The sequence below is a fragment of the Trachurus japonicus genome, chromosome 13 (genome assembly GCF_045865225.1).
Source record: "Trachurus japonicus isolate A0001 chromosome 13, Traja_1.0".
Lineage (NCBI taxonomy): Eukaryota > Metazoa > Chordata > Actinopteri > Carangiformes > Carangidae > Trachurus > Trachurus japonicus.
Genome location: NC_140919.1, coordinates 16,575,814 through 16,591,757, shown reverse-complemented (window position 1 = coordinate 16,591,757; position 15,944 = coordinate 16,575,814). Strand labels below are relative to the sequence as shown.

Sequence of the window (15,944 nt, the reverse complement as noted above, 5' to 3'; positions counted from 1 at the left end):
TAAAATATCACTCTGTACAATATTATTATTATATATTATAAACAAGAGGAGATTTTCACAATTTTTCATCACATTTTTATGCTATTAAAAAACATCAAATAACATAAATTATCATTCATTTCCACTCAGTACTAGGATATCATATAAGTAAAGGTGCACACACAATATGCTGACGTGCTCGGGTTCAGTTCGAGAGTGTGAAAACTGGAGACCATGAATACAACAACAACAACAAAAACAACAGTGCTGAAGGAAGGTGTGCTGTTGACTCGGGACATTTTGTAAAACCCAAAGGGAGCTGGAGGAATGTTTTTCTGGAGATTGTGGAAATCCCCAAATTCACAGCGCAGATGTTGTTTATGTCTCTCACACACACATGCACACGCACATTTACACTCTGGTTTGTGTATAATGTTGAAGCAAAAACAGTTCCAGGTAAGTACAGTAGACTCCTGCCAAGCCTGAAGACATGTTACCACACACACACACACACACACACACACACACACACACACACACACACATACATGGACACACACACAAGCCTCAGGCTTTTTTGGTTGTGTTGTTGTGGTTGTTGTGTATCTGCAGCCTCTCACTTCCTTCACTTCTCACTTTTAATCCCTTTAGTTCCACTTTGAACTTCATTCCCTGAATTTTAATGTTCACTCAGACTTTGTTGTTGCTGATGTGTTTCTCTGTGCCGTCTTCTGTGACACACAACCAACAGGAGGGCAGAGGGGCTTCTTAACATGTAATGTTTGCACCTGTAGTGTTTAATGTCTGTTTTTTTTTTCTTCTTCCTGTCAGGGTCCGTTCGTTCACATCGCCAGTTTGTGTGCAGCTCTGCTCAGCAAGTTCATGTCTCTGTTTGGAGGCATTTACGAGGTAAACACTGTTTTTTTTCCCTTCCTTTTACAGTTTTCTTCCCACTCTCTCTACATTTTGTCCAACTCCTGGCAAAACTTAAAATTGAAACATCTATTAGGGACTGTTCGTTATTTATCATCAGTGCCACCGGAGGGACTCACAGGACTTTTTTTTTTTTTTACATGACCCCCCTGTCGGAGTCAGTAAATTTTAACATGACCCTGCATTAAGCCTTATCAAAAGATACATGACCCCCCCCCCCCCCCAGTCATCGACACGCGACATCGCATCACGTAGCTCGTGACACTACATTATTTCATTTTGACAACTATGTGCAACACCTTCTCATCAATCCATGCCATTTATCAGCTGTTATTAAAACCCAACTCATCAATAACAGAATCGCGATTGTGGACCAGCTCACATTACACAACAAGCCATTAACAATTAATCCACACTCAAACCGAAGCAACAATAATGTGAACTGCACTCAACAACAACGTATTATTACAAGGTTTACGACAGATACTGTATGGCAGACAACTGTGTGTGTGTGTGTGTGTGTGTGTGTGTGTGTGTGTGTGTGTGTGTGTGTGTGTGTGTGTGTGTGTGTGTGTGTGTGTGTGTGTGTGTGTGTGTGTGTGTGTGTGTGTGTGTGTGTGTAAGAAAGAGAGGGAAAGAGAGAGAGAGAAAGTAGGTAAAACCAGCTAACTGTTAGCTACCGTAGCTCAGGCGTCGGTCTCCCGTCAGGTAAAAGCTGCCGTTTATTCCTCAAATGTAGTTCATGAAGTTGAGCCTCTCCGGTAATACAGTTATCCATCACTGCAGTTGAATTAGCCGCTAAACTGCTGGACGCTAAAACCGAGGGGGCGTCTGTTTGTTTACAATTCACAAAAGCAACGTGAACGTACGTGCTGCTCAGACTATGTAGAGTTACGCAATGAGGCAGGCAGGCAGCGTAGCCTCTGTACGGTACTGAAGTTAAACTCACTCACCCATAAAAGACGTGCTAAGCCGTGGGCAGAACCTTTATTGAGTTCTTGGCGAAGCGGTTAGCATCGTCGCCTGCGGTGCGGGAGACCCGGGTTCGAAACCAACTCAGGGCAGATCAGGGCAACATAAAATAACGTTGTGATTCGGGGGCCGTTGCTCTCATTGTCATCAGTGCTTGCAGCTTTGAAATGTCCCGTTTTTGTTTTGTTTTTGTTTTCTGCGGGCATTGCAGTGTCCTCCAGACAAAATGTTGAATGACCCCCCCTCACTGACCTTTTTTTTTTAGTGGACCCACCCCTCAACAAAGAATATTATGACATGACCCCCCCCCATTTTCCTCCGGTGGCCCATTCCATAAATAACGAACGGTCCCTTATTCATTCTTTATCGTTATTATTTTTCATATAAACTGCCATCACATGCCATCCACCAGGTCTTTAAAGAAATACTTCCATACTCCAACTCAAGTTATTTTCTGATTTATTTCTTGGAAATATGTTTTTTGTTCAGCTCTTATTGAGTGTTTTCTAAACTTTTTCACCCTTGGTTTTGTCAGGTTGTCTGCATATGATATATATATTTCTTTTTTATTACCGTTAGATACATGTATTCCCTTAAATGTTCCCTTGAGTGTTGTTCCAACACTCAGAGACATGAACATGAACATTGCCAATAATTGTACAGAGTACCATACAGTATGTATTTAAGAAGGTATAAACAATATAGAGTTTTACGGGTTATGTGACAGATTAAATTACGGCCCTGGTAATCTGATTTTCATTCATTTGTTATTCACCTTTCTAGGTTTACTTTTACAAGACTTTAAGGTCAAAACCTCTGTGAAACACCCAGTTACTATTCTGCACACAGATTGATACTGGAAACACCAGGCGATTTAAAAATCTTTTAAAAACTTAGGAGACTGCAGACATTTGGATGGTTTTGGGTGATTTTTAACATTAAAATCCTCCACATTAGGTGATTTGGCCAAACTGTGAGACCGCACACCTGCTGTTTGTAGTGATAATTTCACATTGGAGACTTCCCAGACTCAAGATCGTACAGAAATGGCACATTAACCTGTGACATGGCACCTGTGCTGCCCACACCTTTTCCTTATCCAGGAAATTCAAACATTTGGGCAGAAGAGAGGGATTGTGGGTGGAGCTGAAGGACGATTAGTAAACAGCAGCTTTAAATGAACGTATGTAGGAAGAGTGTGTCAAAATGGTCACTGGTGACTTTCCATTTCTCTCTTCCTGTGAGGTTTCTGTGCGTTGTGTCAGTACAGTACATGAGCATTAGTTTTGTATTGACTCCAAAGTTGCGTTAAAGACAAAAAACAACCCCGATGTTTTGAGAAATGAATTGAATGTTGTCAAATGGAAATTACAGGTTAGAAATCCAGGTATCATCTCTGAACTCCGATTTTCCGACATTGTTAACAGTAAAATGGAACAAAAGTTTTTATTGGTGTTTTCACACATCTTCATCTGCTTCAAAAATAAGCAAAAGTTGCTGCTGCATATAATTGTCGTGTTCAGCCACAATATGCCGAACTTCTTTCTGGCATCCATGTTTTCTCTCCTCCGAGTTTACCTGTAGGGTGAACGCTATGATGTTGGAAGTCAGAAATTTTCAAGTTGGAGTTCAGACTTTCTTGTTACTTCCGAGGTGTCTAGAACGCAACATAAATTTGGCCCATGTAATATCCAAGAATTAGTATGAACAGAGGTTTCACAAGTTGAATTTGATCTGTAAAGTCTGAGCAGCTGGTGACGTCCACAGAGAGAGCGAGAAAACAGCGGGAAGGAAATTAAATAAAACAAAAGCTGAAACAGACACGAAATGCAAATGTTTTCTTATTTATCCTCAGGAATCGATTTCTTTCATCCCGTGTAAAGTCAACTTCCAGAAATACCCTCAATTTATAAATGTTTTATCAGTCGGCTATTTGTCAACAAATTACATCTTTTTCATCTTCAAAAACCAACTTTGCTTTGAGAGATGCAGCGGACGAGATGAGAGTTTCAGTCAGGGGGAAAAGATGGATGGAACAGATGCAGATCGATCAGGAGCAAAGGGGAAAAAAATACGTTTTCTCCTCCTCCTCTTTCTTCATCTTCTCCCTCTTTTCTTTCTTTTTTGCCTCCTCTCTATCTTTCCCATCCTCTGGGAGAGGAGTCCGGGAGCTGGAGGAAGGCACAGAGACTCTCATCTCTCTCTGTTCTGAAGATGTGAGCAGCTCTCTTGGGTGATGAAATGGTAGGAAGATGGGACGGTTTGAAGCGAGTACAGAGGGCAGTGGGACCGAATGAAGGGTTGGAGTGAGAGCCGCAAAAAAAAAAAAAATCCCTGCGCTGCATCCGCAATGTTGGCCTCGAGCTACAGGAAGAGGACACGTTACGTAGTCGGCTGCAGTGGAAAAACTGAATCGTTACGTAATCGTAAAGGTGGTTTTAGTGGAGCAGCTAAACTGGACAGCCACAGAAAGATACTAATGTAGGCTAATTATGAAAAATAGAAGCATAAATATTGTTTTTAAATGTTTTAAAGGTCCCGTGTTATAAAGTTTCCAGTGTTTTATATTAAGTTTGATGTTCATCGAAAGATATATTTGTGGTTTTAAGAGACAAAATCCATCCATAGTTTTCCATTTCTTCTCTCAGCTTCTCTCTGGAGCTCTAGTAACAACAGGTCGGTGTCAGCCAATCAGAAGAGAGGAGGCTCTGAGCTTCTCTTCTGATTGGTTGACTATTTTCTAAAATGGTCCAATAAAGGTTAGAGCAGAAAGAGCAGATATCAGAATAAAACCAAATCTGAAAAGTGTTGAATGGATGGTGGGTCCAGGTGGTGAGGGGGCGGGGCTTAGTGACTTGCTTCGTTGTGACATCACAAAGTGACAGGAAGTCCTGATGGCTGGTTTTAAGGCTCAGTTTCTGAATACAGGCTGTGTGCATTTCTCTGTGGACTGAGGCTTTGATACTTTCACAGTATTAATATAGAACTTAGAGCTGCTTTATATCACAATACACATGGACATTTAACTTTATATAATAAGGAACCTTTTAAAAAAGATCTTAAACAGCTTTTCATGCTTTTTTTCTCTCATGGTTTCTCACTGCAGTGACTAATTAAGAGTAACAGTGAAGGGGAAAACCTGGGGAATCAAAATGGACAGAGGATTTGCAACAGGAGGAATTTATTCCCACGCATAGTTGATGCGGTTAATTTTTCTCATCATCATCATCATCGTAGTTACTGTCTCCTAGTAACCCTCTATTAATCTCTCCTGTGCCCCTCTTCCTCCCTCCCTCCAGCGTGTTGTGCTGCATTTTATGGCATATTAATGCTGTGTGTGTGTGTGTGTGTGTGTGTGTGTGTGTGTGTGTGTGTTGGGTCGCTCTGCAGCAGTAGCTCGTCCTCTCTCCACAGTTTGAAGTACAGTATGCTAATGTAGCCTGTGGGCTGTAAAAAACTGCTTTTTTGTTTCAGCATGCTCTTAGATAGTGTGCTGTACTTTAAAAAAAAAAAAAAAAAGATGAAGAGAAACCAGAGCTACACACACAGACACACACACTGGGTTCTCACTGCATCAGATGTTATTGAAAATTATGTTTTTTATTGGAACTACTGTATAAATGTCTATAGAGATTAAACTGTTAATGAAGCAGAACAGAACGATTAAAAACCACTGCTATAGTAAAATCTGCCTCCGTCAGCTCAGCGTTCATCTGTCCTCATCAATTTAACTCTGTTTTTTACTCCGGTGCTACCTGAAGGAGCCTGGTCTTATAGGGATTAAGGTAATTCACTCTCATGTTTCCCTGCATGCTTTGCAGCCCATGTCCTTTCTTTTTTTTTTTCTCCCACCACGAAAGTTTCCTGATTCACTCAGTAAAAAGTTAAATATTTATTAGAGTGACCGACCTCACTTGTCTTGTTTTTAATTTATTTATATTTATATATTTTTTTGTGCAAAGAGTTAGTGAAACAAAATTTCGTTCTATGTGTACTTGAATGACAATAAAGTACCTATTCTATTCTATTCTATTCTAGTGTCAAGTAACAGAAACCGGTTTTTCATTCTTTAAAATGAAGTGTTCTCCATCACCTTGCTCAAACACAACTACATATTTTCTCTCAGACCCGACACTATTTTGATCCTATGTTTTTATATATTTCCTTCAAAAAGCAGCCTGAGGCACTTGTGCATAAAAAAGTAAATAGCATGAAGCTGAATGTTTGAATCCGTAACCGTCAGAATAAACTCTGAGAGAGAGAGAGAAAAAAAAAAAATTCAACTTATTTCTTGGACAACATTGATTTGAACTTTGAAGAAGCAGAAATATTCCAAGCAGGCGAGTCATAAAATATTTATTAAAGATGAAGATGTTTTGCAGTGTAAGCTGTATTTGCAAAAAAAAATGTTTGTTGACCACTTCTTTTCATTATTCTGTGACCATCTATCTGTGTGTATGTGTGTGTGTGTGTAAGCTGCAGTGCTGCATGCTAGAGTTTCACATTGTAAGTTTGTAAGTTCAGGATAAGCCACTGAGTGTGAAGTCTCAGACAAACACACACACACACATGCACAGACACACACTAACCTCTTTATCACTGCCATGCTGCTTGAAGGAAGCCAGTCTCATAGGAATGAAGGTAAGTCCTGCAAGATCCGTCCTGTCTGGGGGAAAAAAAACCAAAAAAACATCTTCATTTCCCATGATGCACCGTGACCTCCTGTCCTCCAGTCATGCAGCGCTGTCTTTCCATTCGTCTTATTGTGTGTTACACCACAACTCCTCATCTGCTCTGAATGGATGGATTGAAAGGAGTTGTTTTAAAGCAGCACAGAGCTAATTTATCTATTTTTTTCATTAATTTATTTGTGTATCGTTTACTTCAGCTTCTTCTTCCAATGCTAGCTTTTTGTGCGTTTATTTGTTAAATGCTGAAATGGTTCGATGTTTAACCAGTGTGCGTGTGTGTGTGTTTCAGAACGAGTCGAGGAACATTGAGATGCTGGCAGCAGCCTGTGCTGTGGGAGTGGGCTGCTGTTTTGCCGCCCCCATAGGAGGTGAGTCCCCAGAAAAAAAACATAAAATAAAATATATTGTAATGAATAAAGTGTTGAAATTATGTGGGATTGTGTTTGTGCGTGTGTTTTTCAGGAGTGCTGTTCAGTATTGAAGTAACATCCACATTCTTTGCGGTGAGGAACTACTGGAGAGGTTTCTTTGCTGCTACCTTCAGTGCCTTCATCTTCAGAGTACTGGCTGTGTGGAACAGAGACGAAGGTAATGATGACAATAACAATAACAACAACATGTTTACAGAGCTGAGCTGTTGTGTGTTAGTGGGACAGAAGGGATACGTATTAGTATGAACTTCTCCAATTTGCAATATGAAAAGTTTACAAAGGTCCTTGAAAGAACCAAGGAAAGATAAGATACACTTAATTAACTGCTTATAAATTAGGATCAAACTTGTAGAAATAGTTTTAAAATATTCAAATATTCAGCCTTTACCAACAAGATCAAACCAGAAACCAAAAGGATTATTGATTTCAGATTTAAACGAAGAGATTAAAGGACCAGTGTGGAGGATTTAGGAGTGGAACTATTGGCAGAAATTGAATATACTACCTTGTTTCTACAGTAGCCCAGAATGGACAAACTGAGCAGTATATGCAGAGAGATCATTTTGTATTTTTTACACCGCTGTAGATTCTCCTACATACAGGGAAAAAGGATGGGTGAGAGTTGATCAGTTCTGCTGCCTCATCACTAGATGTCACTAGATCGTACACACAGGCCCTTTAAATAAAGTAGGAAAAGTAATGAAGAAGGGGTTTTAAAAAGACTTTTAAAGGACAATTCCAGGCGAATTCAACTCAGGGGTGTATTTTCATATCATTTTAGGTCTAAAAGAATGAATCTGAAGATTTTCAGTTTAATCGCTCCTGTTTTGCGGTAGTTGCGTCTGTCCGCGCATCGCTACGGCGCCAATGAATGGGAGTGGATGTAAGTTCCGCTGTTTAGGCTGTTTACAGCCCTCAAAGCCGCAATTTTTTTCCACAGACAGCGTCAGATGGCTACTCAAACATGCACCGAGAAGTTTATTTACTTCAAGCAAGCCGACATGTTTGTAAAACTAGATCTAATTCAAAGTCTCCCGGAGTCTCGCGCGAGACCCAGTTGCCGTGCTCGGTGTGTTCACATGCAGTGGGAAAAGCTACCATTTGTGTCATAAACACAGGAATATCAACTCTTTACTTGCTTCAAGTAAAAAAAACTTCTCGGCGCATCTTTGAGTAGCCATCTGACGCTGTCTGTGGAAAAAAATGTACACTTCAAGCAAGTAAAGAGTTGATATTCCTGTGTTTATGACACAAGCGGTAGCTCCTACTGCGCCTGAATACACCAGCACTGCAACTTCGGGCTCGCGCGAGACTCCGGGAGACTTTGAATTAGATCTAGTTTTACAAACATGTCGGCTTGCTTGAAGTAAATAAACTTCTCGGTGCATGTTTGAGTAGCCATCTGATGCTGTCTGTGGAAAAAAATTGCGGCTTTGAGGCCTGGAAACAGCCTAAACAGCGGAACTTACATCCACTCCCATTCATTGCTGCCGTGGCGATGCAGGGACAGACGCAGCTACCGCAAAACAGGAGCGATTAAACTGAAAATCTTCAGATTCATTCTTTTAGACCTAAAATGATATGAAAATACATCCCTGAGTTGAATTCGCCTGGAATTGTCCTTTAACAGATCTCAGAGGTGAAAATAAAGCTGATGGAGCTTAAATGTGTTTGACAGATGTGCTCAGTTACAGCTGCACATCTGTCACATAGAAAAATTAAAGTTTAACAGCAGACATTTTAATTAATTTTAACTTCCACACAAGCACAGGTGTGTCCGGTGTGCTTCAGTTGAGTGTCTCTGGGTTCAGATTAGTTCATCATTAATGTTATTACACCAGTGCTTTTCTCCTCTTGATCAGCAAAAGATGAAGAAACTTGAGCTGTTGATGATAGGAAGGTTGAACCAAACATTAACAAAGTCTCTATAGAGACAAAGTGTCTATAGAGACAGATGTTTGGAGGTCTGGTCAGAACCTCATTACCATACATTAATACTTGAGAGCCTGAACTTCCATAACACCTGTACTGCATCTGTTTATAAGAGCTGCATCATTTCAATGATTGTTCTTACCTCACTCTGGTCTTTTTTCTTCGCTGCAGAAACCATCACAGCTCTGTTTAAAACCCGCTTCCGGCTCGACTTCCCCTTCGACCTCCAGGAGCTTCCTGCCTTCGCTGTCATTGGGTACGTTTTCATCGGCAACTTCTCATCTGATTATGAAAAGAAAGGAAAAGTGCAAATTGAATTTTGCTATTGGCTATATACTATGTGATGATAATATAAGTGACATATAAGACATTATCACTCTGGATACAGGGACATATGTGTATTTATAATAGTTCTGCATGGGAAAAAGAAACAAAAGGTGTAAAAGAAGGTGAAGATGAAGATAAGTTGTTGTTGCCAGATCTAAATTCCAGCGTATTGACCCTTTATGAATAATTTCTTATTTAAAAAGTTATAAAAATGTACTTCCCAGAGCACAGGTTTGGTTTAGCACAAAAGTCTACATGAACGTAAAGTAAATCCAAACACTGTGACTCATTGTTTTTCGTCTGTCCGGTTGTTTTGACAGGTTTTCACGTTTGCTGTCACTGCCCCTCTCCTTCACTTTCTCTCTCTCTGTAGCTTTGTGAAGGTGTTGCTTCTTCAGGGCAGCCAGCGTGAGTCACCCAACATGGATAATTCAGCCTGCAACAGTTGCTCGCGCACTGAGGGATGTCTTATTTTATCCTGCCTGAGCCTGAGGGCGTCTCCTCGCCTGTGAATGAGACCACGGGCTTCCCAGAAGGGAAGCTGGTGGAGAGGTGGTGGCGGTGCTCTTCCTCCCTCCACTGCCTTTCTCTCTCTCAGATTAAAGCACAAGCCTGAGCGTAACTGTGCGTAGGCTCCACAAAAAGAGAAGAAAATCCCTCTCTTCTTATTCCTTATTGTCTTTTGTGCTTCATCTTTTGGCTCTTTCTTCGTCCGGAGGTGTTAACACCCACTGCTGCATCGCTGACGTGCACGTACATACAGTTACGTTTAGCGCTGCTGCCTCCAGAGCGCTCAGCCGCACTTTTACACTAAGCCTGTGTGTACGTGTGCATTGGCACGTCCGTGTGTGTGTGTTTGTGTGTGTGTAGTTTCCATCTTCCCCTGCCAATAGCTGTCAAGCGAGGAAAGTCGGTCAGTGTCTCAGTCAACTAGGCCAGAAAGAGTTTGTTCTGTGTTACATGCTGCCAAGGGCACGTCTTTGAAGAGTCGCACACGAGTCTGGTTGGTGTTTACACCTGCAGGCAGGAGAGATGAGAAGCACTGGGACCAGTGGAGGCTGAAGAGCGACCTGATTCCTGCACACGAAAATAACATGCACATATGCAAATACATGCAGAACACTGGTTGTGTACAAATGAGCTGGATGTGCCAATACACTGTGCGTTTTTTCATTGTGGTTGCAACAAAAGTATTTGGAGTTTTAAAATATGATTTAAGGTTGGATTTCAGCTGGATTTTTTTTGTTTAGTTCCAGGTACATTTCCTTAAGGAATTAAAAGGTTCCTGTGGATTTCTGTGTTTCCATTGTGGCCTAAAATCCCAGGAAGAATCAGGCCGATGTTGGTCGTGTACCAGTGAAGCTTCGAGCAGGTCAAACCACTTACTGTACTGGTCCTCCAGTCCGAACCACTCTGGTCATTGTTTTTTCTAGTTCTTTTTAAGTTTTTTAACTTCTCTCGAACCTGTTTATCAGTGTGGATGATGTTGAGCTCATTCAAACTCATTGATATTCTGGCAAAGACTCTTTCTTTGTGGGTTGCCAATTCCACTTTCCACTGGATATCGTCTTCTGAGCGAGGCCTGTACCTTGTCGTCCCACACTTTCTTCTGGGACTCTCATCCTGAACCACGATGAAAAACAGACTCTTGAATCAAACCAAAACAGTCGGCTTCCAGCTGTGGGCTTTTGAATGTGATGGGTGAAATAAAATGCAGTCAGTACTTGACCCATCAGAAGCACGGCTCCCTTGACGAGAGATTTTTTTGGGGCTTGGCTGAATTTCCCCAGACCTTACTTCAAACTCTGGTTCCTGAGCCCGAAACATGCATAGATCCTTAAAGGGTTCCCATCTCTTACCTGGGAAAGTTCCTGCTATTGAAGGGAGGCTTTAGATTCCCTGTTACTCACAATAGCAGCCATGCTAAATTGTGTCTCTGGTGTTTTCAGTACAGCAGCAGATGGAGAGACGACAGGAACCCACTCTTTAACACGATGGTTCGTAGCCTCACGAGTGGTCACAAACTCAGCACGTTGCTTTCAAGGACAAGGCTGGTGATGCCTTTTCTCAATACTTTCTTACGTCCCTCTGCATCAAGCACATTAAATCCTACTGAGTATGATGGAAAACAGGTCACAGCGTTTTGTCTCACTGAATAAATTCAAGAGCTTCCTTCAAAATGGTCAGGAGGGGCCTCGGAGTAGAAAGTTAGCTGCTCCTTGTTGTTGAACGTCATTTGTCATTTGAGGTTGTTCGGCATCTGTTTAGGATGCATCCTGGGCGTCTACTGCTGGACGTCATCCAGACACGTCCGACTGGTAGGAGGCCTCGGGGTTTGACCCAGAACATGCTGGAGGGGCTTATAGATCTCATCTGGCCTGGGATCACCTCAGGATCCCCCCCAGGAGGAGCTTGGAAACATTGGGGCCACTGCGACACAACCTTGTATACAGAGTCCGAAAAAAAGGCAAACTTGTTGGGGGACTATTTTTTTTAGTTGTTGTTGTTTTTAGAAGTGGATTAATACTCTTTGTGTTTGTTGCTGTGGTGAGTAAGTGCGGCAGCAGGATGTGTGGGATCCTCTCAGAACAAACTGTTGGTGTGTTATTAATAGTTTCTGGACAACAGTGGAGAGGATTGAGAATAACAGGCTGTGAAAACACACAAAACTTACAGAACTAATGGAACCAGTTCTTGGTGGTTCGTTTTTATTTTTTTATTTTTTTTTTTTTTTAATATATATTTTTTTGGCTTTTCATGCCTTTATTTGATAGGACAGTTGAGAGTGTGACAGGAAATGGGAGGCAGAGATGGGGGGAATGACATGCAGGATAGGGCCGTCCGACGCGGGACCCGAACCGGGGCCGCCTGCAGCGAGGACTACTGCCTCAACACATGGGGCGGGTGCTCCACCAACCGAGCTAAACACCGCCCCGTTTTTATTTTATTTTAAGAGATTTGTTGACGAGGAAAAAAAAACATAATTCTCCTTCAGTGTTGTTTGTTGAGTTGACAGCACAGTAAGAGGATATAAATACATTATTCATAAGCATCACACAACTTATTCTCAGAGTCGTAGCTCACTATCAACTTACACACATTGTTCTAATATATTTTATCATCAGACAAATTAAAACTCATGGTGTTTGTGGTGAAACACTTTGAATATAGAGTACAGGAGGAGTCGCACTGTGAAACACACTCACTTACTTTATTAGTTCAATAGATTTATTTGCTTCATCTGATTTATTTTCTAGAGCTAAAGCAATAAGTCAAATCTGATAATTGATTATAGTGAAGGAAATACAGCTCATGGTTATTTATGTGGCAAAGGTTGATCAATTTGAAGACATCTATATTGTCAGAACTTCTTTTAATCTAATGTCGCATCATAATTTGTGATCTTTAAAGTCTGTTCTCATCTAGAAACTATTATTAAATTAAAATTAAAGTAAAATTTGAGACCATGCCAACTTCTGTTTTCCCTTTAAATCCAAATAAAGGTACTTCTACAGATCATTTTTGGGTTAAACAGACACAGATAAAGGCATCTCTTTGGCTTTTTTTGCTGCATAATCTTAATAATATACAAATATTCTGTGTTTAGAGAATTTCAAATGTTTTCATTTGCTTGTTTTAATGTAATTTTAATGTCTTTGGTGCCGGAACAGACAAAAATCTGAAAAAGTTGCTATGAACTGGTTTAATTTTTACTCATTTCTGACTTTTTATAGACTAAACAATGAATCTCTGAGTCATATTAGTTCACACGTACCTCACCCACCTGTGCCTCGGTGCCTCGCTGGCTTTAAATCACCTTTACCTGGCTGCACCTGTAACACAGTGACAGTGACATGTGATCCTTTAGATTAAAAAAACAAAACATGCAGACCACAAAAAAGAGACACATGCAGTGTTTTCCTGAGCTGCACTGCGAGGGCAAAGACTCCCTCATCATCCCGTTCATCATTTATTCAGAGGTATTTGACGGAATTAATAATGCAGCGAGATAAATTTATAAGCATTAGCTTGTCTGCGTAGCTGTCTGAGTCTATTCTTTCTCTCCCTCTGTCCTCTTTCCTTTCTTTTCTTTTCCTGATGCCATGAAGAGGACTCCCACTGAGCTTTTAAATGCACGATTATGTAAACCTCCTTTTCTGCTTTGTCTCCCACTCCCCCTCACATCCCCATTCCACTGTATCCTCTCTCTATCTACTGTATCTCTCTCTCTCTTTCTCTCCAATGTTTGTCAGTGTTTTTTTTCCTCCTCTATATCGACAGCATATTCCTCCTACATCTTTTCTCCTCTTTCCTTTCTCTCCATCCTATGTTTCCCTCTCCTCTCCCTCTCTCCATCCTATGTTTCTCTCTCTGTCTGTCCCCCATGCTTATTTTAACATACATCTCATAGAGTACGTAGGTTGTATTGACTGTACGTTACGGTTCAACTGTGTTACGTTTGCACCCTTCACCTGATGTCCACCCACGGCCCATTGGAGAGTCATTACATTTGCATTGTTTTTCATTGTGGCCAGGTGCACACACAGTGGAAAAACCTATGGAGGTGGATTGAGAGGGAAAAATGTTTATAATTGATGCTTTGGTTTGTTTACACTTGAACTAATGTATTCAACTGCATATTAGCGCAACTCTTTCTGATCTGTGTGTGTGTATGTTTGTGTCTCTGCAGTATTGCCAGTGGTTTTGGTGGAGCTCTGTTTGTGTACCTAAACCGACTCATTGTGCAGTTCATCAGGAAACAGAAGGCCATCAACAAATTCCTCATGAAAAAGTAAGTAGAAGTTGAAATATTTGGGTATATTTAGAAGGAAATAATAATCGATAATCAATTATTCTGCTGTTTTTAAATTGCTTTTATTTGGATATTTCATGTACAGTTGCTCGTGTATTTTTGAATTTAAGTCCAGGTCTTTTACGAGTAAAGCTGTAGCTTTAAATCTCACACTGATGTCATCTGTTTACTGTCGTTAGTCACATAGTTTTATGTTAGACAAACACCAGATAAAGGCTTCACTGTTTAAAGGAGTGCAACTGGAAATCATATGAATTACTTGTAAAGAACAAAAAATTATCAATTAATCATTGCAGTCAAATAATCAAGATAGGATGTGCAGCTTTTCTTTGATGAATGAATGATGATGAAAAGAACTATTAGCTGCAGCCTCAGTACAAACAACAACCCCATAAACCTCTACTGCCGCCACCATGGAGGTAGTTTTGGATTGCTTCCAAATAGATTAAACTCTCCTTAGTAATAACTATTAAGATATGGCAAAAAACAATCATGATGATACATATGGAGCAGAAAAATGAACTACAACATGAACCACCAAACATTATTACAGATACAGTGAGTGAGTGATGTGGAGGGAGAATGCCCCTGAAGCGATGGTTTTCAAAGCGAGAACTCTGAGATCAGCTGCATTTAGACACAAAGAGATACTGCATTTTATTTTTGCTTCAACCACTGCAGTGTTTTGTAAGTCCGTCTTTTAGTCCACATGGAGGACATGTTTGGGACTGACATACAGCAAGAAAAGAATGATTTTAATCCTTAAAAACAAGTATGTTCTCAAGTTAAAATAAAATAAATCATATATTTGTATATTGAGCATTTAGTTTGTTATGATTTGTCTATTTTAATATGTGAAGTGATTACATGTTGTCATATCAGAAGCTCATGTTCTCTGATTTGTTGCTAACATTTATAAAGGTTGCTGGTCTGTATAAATAAAGTTTAACACCTTTGTACTGTACATACATCATGTTCTGTACAGGCGATAAGCTGTGAAGTCACATAACTGTCATTTGTTGTGTGTTATATAATAAGACATGCTCACACACACACACACAGCGGGGCTTTGTTGTGTAAACACCACTGTTTGTCCATCAGTGATCGTGAGACCTTGTTGTTGCTGTGACATTAATAATGAAAGCAGTAACGACCGGTGTGTTAACACGCTCATTAACACACTCTGAGCCGTGTAAACATCAACACTTCAGCTCATTTCATGTATCGATGTCGACTGAATCGGCTTTAATCTTTATTTTTCTCTCTGTCTCTCAGGCGTCTGCTGTATCCAGCACTGGTCACTTTACTCATTTCAACGCTCACATTTCCCCCCGGCTTCGGACAGTTTATGGCCGGCAAGGTGGGTTCCCCTTATACCAATGAATCATATCTTATTTCATTATTAGTTTTAATACACATTTCACTGCAGCTATTACTATAACTCAGCTGTGGCAAAGCGATCGGGGCTGTGGCTGTGAGTGTGGAGGTTTCAGACGTGTTGAATTTTCACCAATGTTCAAAGGACTAATGTTGAAACTGAACTGAATAAGACTGTGAAAAGAGGAAATGTATTAACATCACATCTGACGAAGCAACTGAAAGAAACTAATGTCAAAACTACACATTATACATTTGTTCATTTATTCATCGTTATCCCCATTAGCTGCAGTGCCCCCTCTTCTGTCATTCCCTACTGTAGATTTATAGACAATTTCATCAATAACAAATAAATCAATACACCTGCATATCATTAATACTCAGAGAGAGACTGATGTGACAAAACACCAACCAACCAAAATGTAACGTCCCTCACTGTCACTGACCAGATTCCTTAGGGGAAGTTTTACTACAAGCATCTTCCTGGCA

The 15,944-nt window shown here is 40.5% G+C and overlaps 1 protein-coding gene across 2 annotated transcripts in view; it reads left to right on the top strand.

The window, feature by feature from the left end:
• The window catches only part of LOC146975771 (chloride channel protein 2-like), a 169,569-nt gene that overhangs the window by 89,366 nt on the left and 64,259 nt on the right, over positions 1-15,944 (top strand). For both annotated transcript variants that reach the window (XM_085795010.1, XM_085795009.1), the window contains exons 6-11: positions 811-888; positions 6,865-6,943; positions 7,038-7,163; positions 9,110-9,194; positions 13,956-14,057; positions 15,354-15,438. In XM_085795010.1, coding sequence (XP_085651136.1) covers positions 811-888; positions 6,865-6,943; positions 7,038-7,163; positions 9,110-9,194; positions 13,956-14,057; positions 15,354-15,438 — 555 coding nt within the window. The remainder of the gene's footprint in view (positions 1-810; positions 889-6,864; positions 6,944-7,037; positions 7,164-9,109; positions 9,195-13,955; positions 14,058-15,353; positions 15,439-15,944) is intronic.